Source organism: Botrytis cinerea, chromosome 4 (assembly GCF_000143535.2).
Source record: "Botrytis cinerea B05.10 chromosome 4, complete sequence".
Classification (NCBI taxonomy): domain Eukaryota; kingdom Fungi; phylum Ascomycota; class Leotiomycetes; order Helotiales; family Sclerotiniaceae; genus Botrytis; species Botrytis cinerea.
The window spans coordinates 293808-310870 of record NC_037313.1 but is presented as its reverse complement, the minus strand read 5'-3'; the positions used below and the strand labels follow the sequence as shown (position 1 = coordinate 310870).

Below are 17063 nucleotides of genomic sequence, written 5' to 3'. Positions count from 1 at the left end.
AGTGTTCCTGTTATCCCATATGATTTACACGAATTGGTCGATTTGGTCAATTTACTTAAAATTGACCAAATTGATTAACTCGGTTTATTTTTGATGGAATCGACGGATCTAGCGAATCTAGTGATTCTAATGAATCTGATAAATCTGATGAAACTGGTGTAATAGGTGAAATAGGTGAGATAAATGAAAGTGATGAAAGGGGTGATTTTCATCAATTTGGTGGATTTGGTCAATTTATTTGGTCAATTAAATCAATTTCACCAATTCCACCAGCTTGATTAGAATTAATTGATTTGGTGGATTTGGTGGATTTGGCATCAATCTGTATATCCTAAGTTCATTGTGCAATGCCCTGATTTTAATTTGTTATAGGGCATATGTTACAGGGCACATCGCAACAAGGACATTGCTCAATAAACTGGGATTCGGTATGTCCTGGGCTGTAGCTCAACAAATTGAAATCAGGATATTGCACAACAAATATAAGCTTTCAACCCCTAAAATCATAGGCTTTAAAAGCCTATAAATTCTAATAATTCTTTTTTCTTCAAAATTTTTGAATTTTTGAATAAAAATTATAAACTTGTAAACTCTAAGGTTATAAGCTTTAAAAGCCTATCATTACTTTTATTTTATTTTGGTATAAACTAGTTCATTGCACAATGCCCTGATTTCAATTTATTAAGCTACAGCCCAGGACACACCGAAACCTAGTTTATTAAGCAATGTCAATATTGCAGTATGCCCTATAACAAACATTACTGTCACTAATCACGCGGTAGGAGCACGAACACGAAGGCCTATCTATATACTCAGATAAATTATTGAACCAATAGAAGTGTGACACAAGAGTTGAAGGTATTTACATGATCTGATTGTCTAACTAGCATCGTAAAACCAAAGAGGTTCCGAGTTGAGGTTATCGTGTAGATAACCTGTAGGCTCTAGTCTAGGTAGGTTGGTCTAGAACTTTCCGACTAAGGTTACGCTAAGAACTATCATTCTTCAATATAAGTTTCTATAGTTTAGGAGCCTCATGCTCAACTTGGTAGTCAATTAGTTTACCTACATTCTACTTCATCTAGTAACACATTCGTCTCTGAGTAATTACCCTGTGAAATAACCTTAATGGTTGATTAATCGACTATCTCATACACGGTCCCAGCAACTTAGGCAGCTGCCATGCTGCAGATAGCTTCGGCTGGTCAACGACAAGTGCTGGAATCGACCAGTGCTCTGAATTTCCCCAATTCACCATGCTACCATGGCTAGTGATCTCTCTACTGCATCTGGTCTGGCTTATATCTATGTCTATGTACATATCCGTATTAAAAAATTACCTTGCTTCGGCCCCTTCCATATCTATGGTTCATTGGCAGCCGCTACTGCTATCCATATCGTATCCTCCTACCTTCAGTTTTTGCCCATCACATCAATCTGAACTGTCCGGCCCTTCCTGGGGTCCCAACCTCTCTGTCTCCGTGCTGAGCTCCTATGTGGCAGTCTTTTTGCGAGAAGTTCTTTCGTAATAGCAGAGTATAGTGCATAAGGTAGCCGTACAAGGTACAAGGTTCCACTCATTTCAAACCTTTGAATTACTGAGGATAAGAGATCTTTCGTGATCTGCGTAGAACTCGCACGTCGAAGGGTCACCACTCCTTCTCCACGAAAGACCGACCGGGACCATCTGTCCTGTACATTATTGCACTGAGCGTGACGTGCTGTTTGTCTGGATCGTTGGTCGGCGAGAAAAGCGATACTGTTCTATTCGAGAATTTGTCGTTTTAAAATCTTGCAAGCGTAGTTGAAGGGCGATGGGGCAACCTGGAACCCATGAATTGTGGGATAATAAGGCTGATATACTATAATCAACCAGGTAAGCTGCATTTTTCTGGGGTAGTGTCTTTCATAGTGATCTGCTAAAAAACACAAGCACTTAAGCATTGGGCGGCTTAGTGAACGGTTGAGGCTGCATAAGACAGTGATCAAACCTGTTGAATTCGGCAGTCCAAACCGCCGTACTTTGACATATCGTATTATAAAAGCTGGTTGAAAGGCATACTCGGCAATGTGAATTTAACTATTTTCGTAACTTTCCTGACTGGTTTGCCGGAAGCAAAGTGACCATATGAAACCAATCTGAGGGGTTGTGTCCTATAAAGACTAAAACTGTGTGTGTAACTCCAGAGCGTATATGTTTTATGTCCTGGATGAAGGTGGTGATCTTCCTTCTGTCTCTGTCACGAAATGACCCAATCGCAATGCGATCACTCAAGTGTAAGATCACGTGTACATAGCTATTACAAAGATGCGCTCGTAGCTTTTGATTCTGTACTTGTAGATTCTAAGAATAAATTGTACCCTGCTCTCGCAGTTCTATCAAGGCAAATTGTCACAGCCTCAACCATCTCCCTTTGGCTGGTATTGGGATTTTCAAAGAACATGATCCAATCTTCGTCTTTGCTGTCTCCGATCACGACAAGCATGATACCACTCTGCTGCTATTCGGAAAACAAGTATTAAAAATAACACCGATGCAATCCCACAAAGTGTAACTGCTGCTAGAACACTAGTGTATCGACTTATGTCCCGAACGCTTTGCCATGGAGTACTTCCAAGCGATTCTACAGCCATTTCCAACTGCAGAGCATTCAAAAAAATTGATGCTATTCCAAGAATAAACAGAATAGGACCATAAAAACGTCCAAAATAAGCTCCATATTGGCTGTATACTTTATGAAAAGTGCTTTTTCCAAGAATGATCTTGATGTAAAAATTCAATCTTGAGAGGCGTATCTCCCCGAATTCATAACGTCCCGTAACATCGGCATCGTCGATTCTGCGGAGATTCAAAGCAAACCTGGAGAAGGATTCCCACGTTGTTGCCTCCGGCAAAAGCCTTTTCTCTAAAGCTATATTAAAATCGGATTCATACTGTACGAGATATCGATAGGTGCGGAGAAAGCCGAGCGCCGAGCGTTTAGTAATCTCTCTCTCGGAACCCAAGGGCGAAGTTGGTGATATAAGATAGGTATGCCAGAAATCGAAAGATAATAAATATTTCGGTATAGGTTTGATGAAGATCCTGTCGTAGTACCAGATGAGATGGAGCTCAGGATTCTCCGAAATGACGATATTGCGTAGTTTGACAGCCTGATGGTGAAGAGGCCCCACATGTGCGCTTGACTGTGTGGACATCCACCATAAACGGGGAGAGAGTTTTTCTAGCACTGGTGTGCGAAGATCTTTGGATAGAAATTTTGCCATTTCTATTGTGTCTTGTAGCAAGACTTGAGGATAGCCAGGTAGTCGCTGAGCTTCATGTAGACTATGTAGCCCATCATATAATTCGTGCTCCTTTTCGAATGGGCATTTCAATGATGTCGAACTGGAAATCATATTGCTTGTCATCTTATCGTTGTATTTGAGCTCAGCACGATATTCACAGTGTAGAAGAATGTGCCAGGAGTATTTGAAGAGGCATTGGTTAACTTAAATATACCAAATTCATGCTGAAAATGGGTTTCGTATATGCACCAATTGCATATGTACATTGTGTCTGCTTGCCTACCCCAAAGTGTATCGGCCTGCATAATTCATATCCAATTGTATCGATTGAATGAGCAGCATGTGGAATGCAGTCTCAACACAGCCGCGTTCTTATTTCTTGAAAGCCTATTTTCGATGGGATTCTCAGGGCATATAATCGACTGTTCTCCCAAGATATATCAATCTCTTCATCGCTGCTTATCATAATTACAAGGTAAAGGCGAAGAGCACAAGGCAAAGCAGAAATGGAGACTTTAAAGATGCCAAGGCAGATTGATCCAACAGATTTGGGCATCCATATACTTGTTGATTGCGAGAAGCCAGTCATTGAGTATGCATTTCTCGTATGTCTTGTCTTCCGAATGCTGACTTTTCACAAAGTATAGTGGCTGTTCATGGACTTGGGGCTACACCATCGACAACCTGGGCCAAGGCGCCGGCACTACAGGAAAATCTCGATCGTCATACAGAACCAAGCACCACAGGCCCTCCTACTCGGGCGAATAAGTTCGAGGACCGCATCAATTGGCTGAGCAATCCAAAAATGCTCCCAGCTGATGTTACGAATGCCCGAATAATGACATTCAATTATGATAGTAATTGGTATGGCGATGATGCTGTCAAAGTTCGTCTTGATCATGTTGCGGATGATTTGAGACGAAAGATTTTGCGACAACGAAGAGTAAATACAATACATAGATGTATATCCAACGCTAATAAGTGTTGCAGGCTAACAATTTCTAGAATTGCTCTTCACGGCCATTAATCTTTATCGGGCATTGTTTTGGCGGTCTTGTTATTGAAAAGGTAATTCATTTCGTAAAATCTAAGCTTACTTGGTTATTTACTTAATTATTCATCACTACGAGTATTACTAACTTCAGATGAAGGCTTTGATTCAACCTCAAATGTCCAAAATACTCGATGATACAACAGGAGTGGTATTACTCGGGACACCGCATAGAGGTACTGATAACGTTACCTCGGGTGAACTATTACAAAGAATTCTCCGTGCGGGCGCTGCTGGGGAAGCAGCCTCATTAACCGTGTTACGAACCGACAATGAGATGGCATTAGATACAGTGCACAGCTTTTCAACAATAACTCGTGAAAAATATATTCCGGTACATTGTTTTTTTGAGCAAAAAAGCTCGAAAGTGTCAAAAATGTTCGGAGATGATTATAAGGATTTTATTGTCGATGAGAAGTCGGCTATCCTAGATGGCTGTGAAAGTTATGGCTTGCCGCTCGATCACTACCAGCTTAACAAATTTTCTGATCCCGAGGATGGAAATTGGAAACAACTTTCTGGGGTCATCACCGATCTTTGCGATAACACAGACCAAGTACTAGCTAAACGCAACAATGGTATGATACTCGACGGTTACTATGTGTCTATTTTGTATTTGATTAAAATCGGTCTACTAATTTATCAACAGATCAACCTCCAACCCCGAAAGAAAATGAGCTTAGAGGGGAAAGGAAAAGGAAGAGGAAAAGGGAAGAGGAGAACCAAAGAAACAACTTTTCAGGCCGTTTTTCTACCAAGGGCGGAAAGCAGTTTATTGGTGGCAGTTTCAATTCAGAGGGCGGAACAATGAATTTTTAGAGAGTGATTATGGAATCAATGAAACAGAAAGCATTATTTCTGGAGTCTTTGATTTTGATATCTAGATATATAGCTACATCATTGCTAGTTATCAAATCCTTAGGCCAATATGTAATGTACCTGACATACACGTGATATGTCCAGCTGGGCAGGGATTATAGTAAGACGCTATATACAGTTTACTTCCTTAGTTGCGGCTCTACACAACGCAAATGGGTTCACCTGAACTCAAATAAAGTTCAACAACAGCAATTAACGGGCCCCAATTAATCACTTAATTACACATCTATTGCGCCCCACTATTTCAATCATTGATGATGGCAGAAAGGACAAAGCGACAGAAGAATGATCTCAGCGGCTATTATACTAGTCGGGGGGGGACCCAGTTTCTGGGAACTGTAATTGAAGGAGATTTCTATCTCAACCATGCAAAGTCAGGAGGTCAGTTTACAATATTCGCAGGAAGATCTCGATGTTCCCTTATTAACAACGAACTATATATATATCCCGTTTCTTCGAGAGAGAGGATCTGACAAATATTGTGCTATAACCCCAGACGAGAATAGCTCTCCTGATGCTTTCAAACGCTGCCTTCGATCTTTGGCTTACCCCGAAATGGTTTATCGACGTCGCGATACTAAACGCGCTCACGCGAATACATGCGATTGGATTACTAGTCATCTATCTTACACTACCTGGCTGAAGGAAGGCTCTGGGATTCTTTGGATCAAGGGAAAGCCAGGATCGGGGAAATCGACATTGATGGAATTCCTCCTTCGCGACTTCGAGAAGCAAGCCCACTATCAGGAATCGATTCAACTCTCATTCTTTCTTCATGGCCGCGGTAATACGCTACAAAAAAGCCGACTTGGCATGTTTCGATCTCTCTTACACCAATTGCTATTTTGTGCACCATCTACTGGAGCTGCATTTCAGCGTTCGTTCGAAGAGAAAATTGATAGCCAAGGTGAGCCTGGAAAAGATTGGGACTGGCATATAAGTGAAATCTACGACTTTTTCAAATCCGCTGTTGAAGACGCTGCGACAACACATTCTGTTAATATATTTGTTGATGCATTAGACGAAGCTGACGATGGTACGGACGATCGGGATACAAGCCACCGCATTGTGAACGATTTTCACGAGATAAATGATATTTTATGTCATAAAAAGCTTCGTTCCACTATATGCTTTTCGTGTCGCCACTTTCCGGTAATAACAAAGAGTCAGAGATGGGAGATCTGGGTTGAGAAGGAAAACCATGAAGATATCTCGACCTATATTCGTGACGAGCTTAAAAAGAGACTTTTCCCAACTGAAGCCGAAAGCCAGTATTTGGTGGAATGGCAAGATACTATAATCAAAGGAGCTCAAGGAGTATTTCAATGGGCAGCTCTTGTACTTCGCATGGTGGTTCAATATTACGATAATGGTATGTCGCCCAGAGAGATAAGACAAATGTTAGCAAGGGTTCCAAAGCAGCTAGGGGATGTTTATAAACATATCTTGGAGCAAGTCATCGAGAAAGAAGATTACCAGCAAACTTTACGCCTTATGCGATGGGTATGTCTTGCTGAGCGTCCTTTAACTATGGTAGAGATATGTTTCGCTATGAATCTACCAGACACAGATACATTCGATGCAGAATTCGAAGAATTGGAATTGCCGACTAATGATACAATGAAGAGACGAGTTGTGAGCCTCTCTGGTGGTCTTGTAGAGTTCAAAAAGCACAAGGAACAAGAAATCGTCCAGTTCATCCATCAATCTGTCAATGACTTTTTGTTTCAAGATGGTCTTGACTTCCTGGATACAATGATTCGTGGTAATCCTATCGGACAAGGTCATAATCATCTATCAGTCATCTGTGCGAATTACATAGGAATGATCAAACCTGACTATTCAAAAAAGCCTATTGAAAGAGCTATCCAGGCACAATTTCCATTTGTGGATTATGCCGTCAGATCCTGGTATTTACACGCTGAAAAGGCTGAGACACAAGGAGTCTTACAGGATTATCTTCTACGATTCATTCAACACTATCCATATGCCCTTAAAAATTGGATCTGGCTTTATGAAATCATCGATCGATATTACAGTTCTGGACGGCGACCTGGAAACAATTGCACTCTGCTTCATACTACCTCTGGTGCCAATCTTTTGAGTGTTGTGAATGGTTTGCTAAAAGTAGGCTATGAACTGGAGTCGATGGATGACGATGGAAATCGAGCACTTCATTATGCATCTCGTTGGGGCCATGTACAAATTGTCAAAACTTTACTTGATGCAGGGGCATTGATTGATGAAGAGAACAAGAGCAAGTGTACAGTACTCGAGCGAGCAGCAGCCAACGGGCATAGGGAAGTGGTTAAGATCTTACTTGCAAAAGGTGCAAATGTTAACAAGCAAACTGGTGATTCTGGCAATGCTTTATATGGGGCTGCTCTTAAAGGGAGTAGAGCTGTAGCACAAATGTTATTAGATTACAAAGCTGATGTTAATGCTCAAGTCGGACCCTATGGCAATGCTCTTCAAGCTGCAGCACACGAAGGTCATCAATCCATTGTGGAATTACTTCTTGAGTATAAGGCCGATGTTAATGCTCAAGGCGGAAGATCTGGCAATGCTCTTCAAGCTGCAGCATTGAGAGGTCATCAATCCATTGTGCAACTACTTCTTGATTGCAAAGCCGATGTTAATGCTCAAGGCGGAGACTATGGCAATGCTCTTCAAGCTGCAGCATACGGAGGTCATCAATTCATTGTGCAACTACTTCTTGATTGCAAAGCCGATGTTAATGCTCAAGGCGGAGAATATGGCAATGCTCTTCAAGCTGCAGCATACGAAGGTCATCAATCCACTGTGCAACTACTTCTTGATTATAAGGCTGATGTTAATGCTCAAAGCGGAACCTATGGCAATGCTCTTCAAGCTGCAGCATATAGAGGTCATCAATCCATTGTGAAACTACTTCTTGATTGCAAAGCCGATGTTAATGCTCAAGGCGGATATTTCGGTAATGCTCTTCAAGCTGCAGCATACGGAGGTTATCAATCCATTGTACAACTACTTCTTGATTGCAAAGCCGATGTTAATGCTCAAGGCGGAACCTATGGCAATGCTCTTCAAGCTGCAGCATACGCAGGTTATCAATCCATTGTACAACTACTTCTTGATTTCAAAGCCGATGTTAATGCTCAAGGCGGAATCTATGGCAATGCTCTTCAAGCTGCAGCATTGAGAGGTTATCAATCCATTGTACAACTACTTCTCGATTACAAAGCCGATGTTAATGCTCAAGGCGGAATCTATGGCAATGCTCTTCAAGCTGCAGCATACGGAGGTCATCAATCTACTGTACAGCTACTTCTTGATTGCAAAGCCGATGTTAATGCTCAAGGCGGAATCTATGGCAATGCTCTTCAAGCTGCAGCATACGGAGGTTATCAATCCATTGTGCAACTACTTCTTGATTGCAAAGCCGATGTTAATGCTCAAGGCGGAATCTATGGCAATGCTCTTCAAGCTGCAGCATACGGAGGTCATCAATTCATTGTGCAACTACTTCTTGATTGCAAAGCCGATGTTAATGCTCAAGGCGGAGAATATGGCAATGCTCTTCAAGCTGCAGCATACGAAGGTCATCAATCCAGTGTGCAACTACTTCTTGATTATAAGGCTGATGTTAATGCTCAAAGCGGAACCTATGGCAATGCTCTTCAAGCTGCAGCATATAGAGGTCATCAATCCATTGTGAAACTACTTCTTGATTGCAAAGCCGATGTTAATGCTCAAGGCGGAGACTATGGCAATGCTCTTCAAGCTGCAGCATACGGAGGTCATCAATTCATTGTACAACTACTTCTTGATTGCAAAGCCGATGTTAATGCTCAAGGCGGAATCTATGGCAATGCTCTTCAAGCTGCAGCATACGGAGGTCATCAATCCATTGTGGAGTTATTACTTGTAGCTGAAACAAAGCTTCATCTTCATCCAAATTTCTTGCCTATAGATCCTTTCCAGATACAAAATATTTCGATCAAAGTACAGTTTCTTCTTGACCGTGGACAGGAGATAAAAGATTTTCACAATAATGTTAGTTCCGGCAACAAAACTGCAATCATCTCAGCACTCGACAACGGTATGAAAACAGATGTTCCTGGAGGTTATCAAATTTATGCTTTACATACATCGGCAGCTCGAGGAGATCTTGCAATAGCTTCTCTCTTAATTGAAAGAAGCAGTATCGAATTAAATTTCAAGGATCAAAATGGGCGAACCTCACTTTGGCTGGCTGCATATGGAGGCTATGTGGAAATTGTTGAATATCTATTGAAGCACAAAGCTGATCCGTCTATATCAGACAATGATGGCAAAACACCTTTGATGATAGCACTTCAGGAGAAGCAAAATTTGGTTGTTGAGGTAATTAGAGAGCATCAAGGAAGACTGATTAACTGATATAGAAAAGCCTAACAGATAGATCCAATTCTTATATCAAACACCGAAAAATTGAAATCTTTAATATAGATATTACATGCATTTACCTTGTATGATTTTGTCTCTCAACAAAAATGTAGACGGAGAAATATGAATTATTCTTTGACTATATTCTGATCATCGATTATCTAGTGTTTCTACTTATGGAAAAACTACAGTTGAGGGTGGGCTTCCTCAGAGAATATTTTTCTTTCTCAGACTTGAGTATGCTAATCTTAGGTGGTAATGAGTTGCGGTGTAATCAGGTATTACATTATATTTAGCTTTGATATAATAAACTTTTGGTTTCTCCCTGTTCAACATAGAAGTTGGGAGAAGTCTGTAATTATCTAAACTTTTCATGTACTATCTCGGTTCCAGCATATTCCAACCCAATCATGCGGTAATATTATATGGAGAAAAATAAAGAATTCTTCTAGTTGACGTGGCTTTCGGCCAATACATCACTAGAATCAAGAGTTTTAAAGCACGAGGAGCAAGGCAATAATCCTCATTTCACTTCTAACTTGATATTATACATGCCCTGTCCCTCGGATTTCACCCTTGATGATTGTGAAAATAATGTGTTTTTAAAATAACCCTCAGATTCAAGAGCTTATCACTTCGATCACTCCCAGAGCCCTTTACAGAAGTGTATTATGGATCTCCTCCTTAGAGCAACCATACTTCTCCATCTTCAGTATCGTTTCTTTTTCCTTTGATTTCCATAGGAGACGGTCTTTTGTGTGACGAACTGACTCAACAGATCCGATTCGCTATTTGGAATCTACAACTAAGGAAATAAGAAGAAGAAGAAGAAGAAGCAGCAGAGAAAGAAGAAGAAAGGTGGACTCTTCCTCAGATATTCGTGCAGCGAATGATTAGAAAGAATGACTCGTAATTAAAATAATATGCGACCCTAATCCATGACGAGTCGTCAAATTTGGAACACCAAAACTAGGGGTTGGACAGCGTGTCGTTTCCGATCCTGCTTCTTTTTACAAAAACTTGGAAAGACTGCTCTTGATACTCGGCAGATAGTAACGCTGTAGAAGAGGGACTCAGAAAAGTTAGTGGAGAAAAGCGAAGGTTGTCTAAGGAGCTTAGTTTAATGCCTCACCAATTATTGATTGATTTTTACAACATGAATAGTTTCATAAAACTTTTTAATAGTCTTATTAAATAATTGTTTTTTTTTTTTTGATTTCTCAAGTTATTGATATTTTGGCTTATATTTCTTAATGTTTTTTATAACTATAATTTTGTTTTAGTTGTTTTCATAGAAACAATAATTAATTTTATATTAACTTACAGTTACAAGAATTAAAATTAATTATAATCTTATTGAATTCCTATTTGAAGTCTAGTCTAAAGCATCTTGAGAGATGTCTAGTCACTTCTATGTGACTCTCAAGGCAGCTCTCGTAATGTTAATATAATCTATTCATATATAATAGTTAATATAATCTAATATAATCTAATAGTGGGTACGTAAACTGGTGAGATTAGTTTCAAGGAGAAAATAATAGAAACATAAACTTTGCAAGTTTTACTACGATAATAAATGTGACCGAAATGTCTTGAAGAGCTGAATAAGCAGGGTTCATTTCATCCTTCGAACCTAAAACTCCAGAACTACAACTCTCTGGAAGGCTCTTTATATACACAATCTCGTACACTAACAAAGCGGCTTCGGACGCGTTCCTCTTAGATCGTAATACCCCCATGTTCCCATAGCAAATCACCTAAATCTGATCGTGTGTGAACGAACCATCAGCTTATCTATTATCTCATGTGTATTTACCTGAATGTAGGTGACTTCGTGATAATAAAAACTTATTCTCAATATTGTAGTGATCACAATACGCTATATAGTACACTATCACCACAAAGTCTGATACTTCATTGAGTTAAGCGATAACATAGAATCTATCGCTACTAAATGTGTGGCTGGATGTTTGTATCTGCACACACCTTACCGGAAAATTCGTGTTTCTCGACATTCTCTAACTAGAGCTTAAAGCACGGATTAGTAGTTTGCCAAGAATGGCTGACACCCGGTCAATCTTTACAGATAGGGAAAAGACTTGTGATTAACCTTATCAATTTTAGCGCATTACTACCACAATCAGCTACAGTCTTCAAGTCACTTCCAACAGAGTTGAAACATATATTACACAACTGGACTGGCCAAGAACAATGTAAGTTAGAAAGGCATAGGAGAATCTGGTATAATCCACAATGGTATATAAGTGTAGCTCCCCCCACACCTCTCTTATGGCTCATTTATAAAATAAAATATTAAGGAGAAGATAAGTTACGTATACGATAATTATTTCTGAAAGTAAGCTAACTTTATTAAAGAATTTTGCTATATGGATTATTTATTCCAATAACAAAAACTCTCCCAGATTGACATCCAATGGCGAGTTTCGAGCCGGTATGCGAGATAGTAAAGCTTCCAGGCCGGAAGTCGGGTGGTAACCAAAGAAGGTTCTGGTCATTCCATATTACCCAAAACTCATCGATACTCAATCCTTGACGGTGGGTTCCATTATTTATTGCTCGAGAAGATGAATGGAGAGGGATGTTCGTGTTTATAACTAACCTAAAGCAGCCGGTGTCTGTAATTAAGATTGAATTTGTGATATCAAATAATAAATTTCTGGCGCCAATATGCCCTTCGAGTGTCTGCTGTAGCGTGCCGGTAGCTGCATCCCAGATCTTGATTGTGCGATCGCGCGACGCCGACGCCAGCAGCTTTGAGTCGGCCGAGAAAGCGACCGAGTTAACCCCACCGCTGTGCCCTTCGAGCGTCTGCTGTAGCGTGCCGGTAGCTGAATCCCAGATCTTGATTGTGCGATCGTCCGATGCCGACGCCAGAAGTTTTGAGTCGGCCGAGAAAGCGACCGAGTTAACCTCACCGTTGTGCCCTTCGAGCGTCTGCTGTAGTGTGCCGGTAGCTGAATCCCAGATCTTGATTGTGTGATCGCGCGACCAGGATGCCAGCAGTTTTGAGTCGGTCGAGAAAGCAATCGAGCGGACCCAATCGCTATGCCCTTCGAGCGTCTGCAGCAGCGTGTCGGTAGCTGAATCCCAGATCTTGATTGTGTGATCGTCCGATGCCGACGCCAGAAGCTTTGAGTCGGCCGAGAAAGCGACCGAGTTAACCCAATCGCTGTGCCCTTCGAGCGTCTGCTGTAGCGTGCCGGTAGCTGCATTCCAGATCTTGATTGTGCGATCGCGCGACGCCGACGCCAGCAGCTTTGAGTCGGCCGAGAAAGCGACCGAGTTAACCCAATCGCTGTGCTCTTCGAGCGTCTGCTGTAGCGTGCCGGTAGCTGAATCCCAGATCTTGATTGTGCGATCGCGCGACGCCGACGCCAGCAGCTTTGAGTCGGCCGAGAAAGCGACCGCGTTAACCCAATCGCTGTTCCCTTCGAGCGTCTGCTGTAGCGTGCCGGTAGCTGAATCCCAGATCTTGATTGTGCAATCGTTCGATGCCGACGCCAGCAGCTTTGAGTCGGTCGAGAAAGCGACCGAGTTAACCCCACCGCTGTGCCCTTTGAGCGTTTGCTGTAGTGTGCCGGTAGCTGCATCCCAGATCTTGATTGTGCGATCGCGCGACGCCGACGCCAGCAGCTTTGAGTCGGCCGAGAAAGCGACCGAGTTAACCCCACCGCTGTGCCCTTCGAGCGTCTGCTGTAGCGTGCCGGTAGCTGAATCCCAGATCTTGATTGTGCGATCGTCCGATGCCGACGCCAGAAGTTTTGAGTCGGCCGAGAAAGCGACCGAGTTAACCCAATCGCTGTGTCTTTCGAGCGTTTGCTGTAGTGTGTCGGTAGCTGCATCCCAGATCTTGATTGTGCGATCGCGCGACGCCGACGCCAGCAGCTTTGAGTCGGCCGAGAAAGCGACCGAGTTAACCCCACCGCTGTGCCCTTCGAGCGTCTGCTGTAGCGTGCCGGTAGCTGAATCCCAGATCTTGATTGTGCGATCGTCCGATGCCGACGCCAGAAGTTTTGAGTCGGCCGAGAAAGCGACCGAGTTAACCTCACCGTTGTGCCCTTCGAGCGTCTGCTGTAGTGTGCCGGTAGCTGAATCCCAGATCTTGATTGTGTGATCGCGCGACGCCGACGCCAGCAGCTTTGAGTCGGCCGAGAAAGCGATCGAGTTAACCCCACCGCTGTGCCCTTCGAGCGTCTGAAGAACTGCATTCCATTCCAGATCTGTATTTGGCTTCTGTAGGATCCAATTAGGAGTGTAATTATGGAATGTATTCCGAATGATGCTTTTTTTTGGAGCGAAGATAAGCGCAGAGGAATAGAGTTGGAGGGGCGACGAGTCAGCTATGGAGTAGCAATTGAGGATAAAGCGCTTTGCATCGTAAAGAAACCGAGATATTTGGTCGCCTTTTATTGGCTTAAAACTCTATATTTAGTAGATACTTGTAGTTGATGGTAGTGGATGACATACGTCTATTATAGCCATCAAGCTATCTACCATCCCAATACTTTCTCGTAGCCTTCCAATCAAGCTCAATGATTCAAGCCAGTGGAGAAAGTGACACTTGAGGAAATTGTGGACTTGGTCGCCATCGTATATACTACCTCCGCTTTCGTTCAAGTGGTATACCCAATACTGGCAAGCATATTGAATTTCAGATGGTAGGTAAGAGTCTATCGTTTGTTTATCAATATCTGCTCGTGGCTTTTCTGGTGTCCGAAGGTTACAAATATCTTTTTTGAGATTTTCGCCCGTCGATAAGAGTTCAATGCATCGGGTCGCTAACTTCTTATGGGTATCTTTCTCGTCAACCCAAAAGGGGTTCGTTTCGCGATTCTCAGTATCGATGAGAAAGTCCCGGAACGACAAATGGAGCAGCCGTACAGGGTGGTCGGGACGAGAGGGGATGTTTAGAACGGAGTGGAGGAGATCTGTTCTACTGTCGACTGTACCTTCAAGGACTCCAAGGAGTCGATCGAGAGAAGTAGCGGAAAGAGGGCTAGCGAGAATGACAATTGACCCAACGACTTGCTTGAAGTCTTGTAATATACCTCTTTTCTGTGAATGATTAACTTCGAAGATTAGCTGGTTTAGGACAGGGAGATATGTTGCGCCAAGTTTAGACACTTGGCTTCTACCCTCATATTTCAGGACCTCAGCAAGCTGCTCCTTCGGTTGGCGGCATTTTCGGTCATTGATGAACCGGCAGATGGTTGTAGCAAAAATAAACAATGGGATAGCCATTCCGACTAAACTTTGAATAATTGTATGGCCTGGCCAATCCGCGGGTAATTGCCGGTTTTGGGGGACTGATACGTTATAATTTTCTCGGATTATTGCTAGTTCATGTTCTAGGAATGAAGAGATATCTTCCTTAACAATTTTCTCGGGTATTTCATGGAGAACTAATCCTTTATATATGTCTCCTATTTTCTTAAACCCCAGGCGAATCGGAAGCTCTGGCCTGCTTGTCAAAAAGAACTTGAGTGATGCGACGTGCTGCGCTTGTGAAAATAGGCGAATGATAGCTTCAACATCCTCTTCTCGGTCACACTCGTCAAGAGCATCAACCACAATCACTATACTGGAAGACTTCTGAGGATCGGTTTGTATCTTTTCTAACGGTTTCAAAACAAGTGTAATGAATTGTTGACCTAAAGTCTTCCCAGAGATTCCCGGGTTAGCTTCGATTGCATCTCGAACATGTGGTGCTAAGGGAGGCAATTTTTGGACGAGTTGAGTGACAATTGTTGCAAAAAACATTCCTGCGTGGCCACGGTCGCCTTCACCCCTCTTAAAGAAGAAACTGGCGCCGAGCTCTCCCTTGTCGACTAGATTTTGGGCCACTGTGCGGGAGATTGTAGATTTGCCAGTGCCTGCCATACCATTTAGCCAAAATATGCGTTCGCTGCCTCGATCGCTAACCCAGCTATCTATGTGCCGAAGGAGTTCCGCTCGAGTGCCTTGGTAGCATCGGGCATTGTGTTCTTCGTCGTGGGAATCAAACGCAGCATTATCGGCAGACCGCAGTTTATCAAGCACAATTCTTTGATGGGTGTTAAGAATTTGTATCCTATAGGCATCATCATTATCAGCTTCTACTATTTGTAATTCGAACGCAATCACATACTCTTGATCGACTTGAAGACTGAAGGATATGTTGGCCTTGCATTTTTCGAGTTTCTTTATAAGGCTATCCACCTCTTTACCTTTGAAAGGCCATTTCAAAGCACGTCTCCCAAAACGACTCATTAATTTGTTTCTCTCTCGGGGCTCAAGCTTTACATCCAGCTGGGCGAGCTGCTTCTGGCATTCCTCGACTCCTTTACGCAAGCCCTGGGGATCTTGAATTCTCACACCATTTGAACCGTCGCATATTGAATGAATCTTCTCAAGTATTGCTTTTAATTCCTGGGCCTCACTTTGAAGGCGTCCGATATCATCTCGAGCATTCTTGACATTTGTGTAGTACTCGGAGCACCGTGAGGCGACCTTTACAGATAAATCGATAACTGCGATAACACTAGAGACAAGTCCGAGAGCCTCTGCCATTGTTATTGCAACAAAGCAGATGAAGAGAGCGTGTAATAGACATCTTTGTTCGTACGGCTGACGTTCGAGTTGCGACGAGGTTGCATACGTGGCTGAGGACTACGGTTGAATCTCAAAATAGACATGGGTTTATAATACCCGGATTTCGGGCGATTGGATCTTCAAGATTACGAAGATTATGTTTCCAGCACCCTCAGAGTTGCTATAGTAGTGAGGTATTATTGGCTCTGGGCCTTCTCTTTTATTGAGCAACATTGATGAGCACAAGAGAGAATACAGAATAAAGGATGTTGTCTATAAGAGCACGGTATAATTGAAGCACGCCAGGACGTGCGCCTTGCGCAAGGACTTGGAGAAAGACGGCGCTCCACTCTTGCGCCACATGCGTGGCTGTGCCTGTGATGAAATTTAGCGATCCCGGGCGTGAACATAATGAACTGTGCAGCTTGGCTATCACTAAGCATCAAAACTTAAGACTATATCCTCATATCGGAGTAACTCTCGGGCTCCATTCTTTTCCTCTCTGTGCATCTTCAAAATTTGGAGCTATATTATTGCAGGATAAAACCTTTCATAACGTGCTCCGAATTAGAAAAAGACTTTAGTAGTTGTGATTAAGAAGGAGTGGACAACGAAAGCACCGATTGATGATGTAATTGAAACGATCAATAGTGTAATCAATTGTACTCTTCTTCCTATTTTTTTTTTAAAAAAAATAATCACTCCAAGGACAAGTAGCTAAATAAAAGAGTACATTAATATCAACTCTGTAGACTTGCTAAGAAAAAAGTTATGCTTCCAAGACTACAGATTCGTCTCGTTACGGGGTACGTCTCAGGACACAGGGACAGACGTTAGAAAGGTAGAT

The 17063-nt window shown here is 42.4% G+C and overlaps 4 protein-coding genes across 6 annotated transcripts; 2 read left to right on the top strand and 2 right to left on the bottom strand.

Moving 5' to 3' along the window:
• Nucleotides 1-2276: 2276 nt before the first annotated feature.
• BCIN_04g00820 (hypothetical protein) lies at nt 2277-3464 on the bottom strand. Its single transcript, XM_001554368.2, has one exon. It carries the CDS (start codon nt 3409-3411, stop codon nt 2434-2436), a length of 978 nt encoding a protein of 325 aa, XP_001554418.2. The 5' UTR covers nt 3412-3464; the 3' UTR covers nt 2277-2433.
• A 205-nt stretch (nt 3465-3669) lies between these two features.
• On the top strand, nt 3670-5282 carry BCIN_04g00810 (hypothetical protein). Its single transcript, XM_001554369.2, has 5 exons — nt 3670-3880; nt 3931-4231; nt 4294-4356; nt 4440-4917; nt 4989-5282. Exons 1-5 carry the CDS (start codon nt 3795-3797, stop codon nt 5156-5158), a joined length of 1098 nt encoding a protein of 365 aa, XP_001554419.2. The 5' UTR covers nt 3670-3794; the 3' UTR covers nt 5159-5282.
• Nucleotides 5283-5366: 84 nt separating this feature from the next.
• On the top strand, nt 5367-10006 carry BCIN_04g00800 (hypothetical protein). 2 transcript variants are annotated; one of them, XM_024692339.1, is made up of 2 exons: nt 5367-5599; nt 5715-10006. In XM_024692339.1, exons 1-2 carry the CDS (start codon nt 5473-5475, stop codon nt 9617-9619), a joined length of 4032 nt encoding a protein of 1343 aa, XP_024548114.1. In that variant the 5' UTR covers nt 5367-5472; the 3' UTR covers nt 9620-10006. The 2 variants fall into 2 exon arrangements, with proteins under 2 accessions (XP_024548114.1, XP_024548113.1); XM_024692338.1 differs by having other exon boundaries at nt 5367-10006.
• A 1721-nt stretch (nt 10007-11727) lies between these two features.
• Nucleotides 11728-16490, bottom strand: BCIN_04g00790 (hypothetical protein). Of its 2 annotated transcripts, XM_024692336.1 has the most exons (4): nt 15774-16490; nt 14114-15716; nt 12246-14059; nt 11728-12174 (listed from the first exon to the last, which is right to left on the bottom strand). In XM_024692336.1, exons 1-4 carry the CDS (start codon nt 16193-16195, stop codon nt 12159-12161), a joined length of 3855 nt encoding a protein of 1284 aa, XP_024548112.1. In that variant the 5' UTR covers nt 16196-16490; the 3' UTR covers nt 11728-12158. The 2 variants fall into 2 exon arrangements, with proteins under 2 accessions (XP_024548112.1, XP_024548111.1); XM_024692337.1 differs by having other exon boundaries at nt 11728-14059.
• Between the last annotated feature and the right edge of the window lie 573 nt (nt 16491-17063).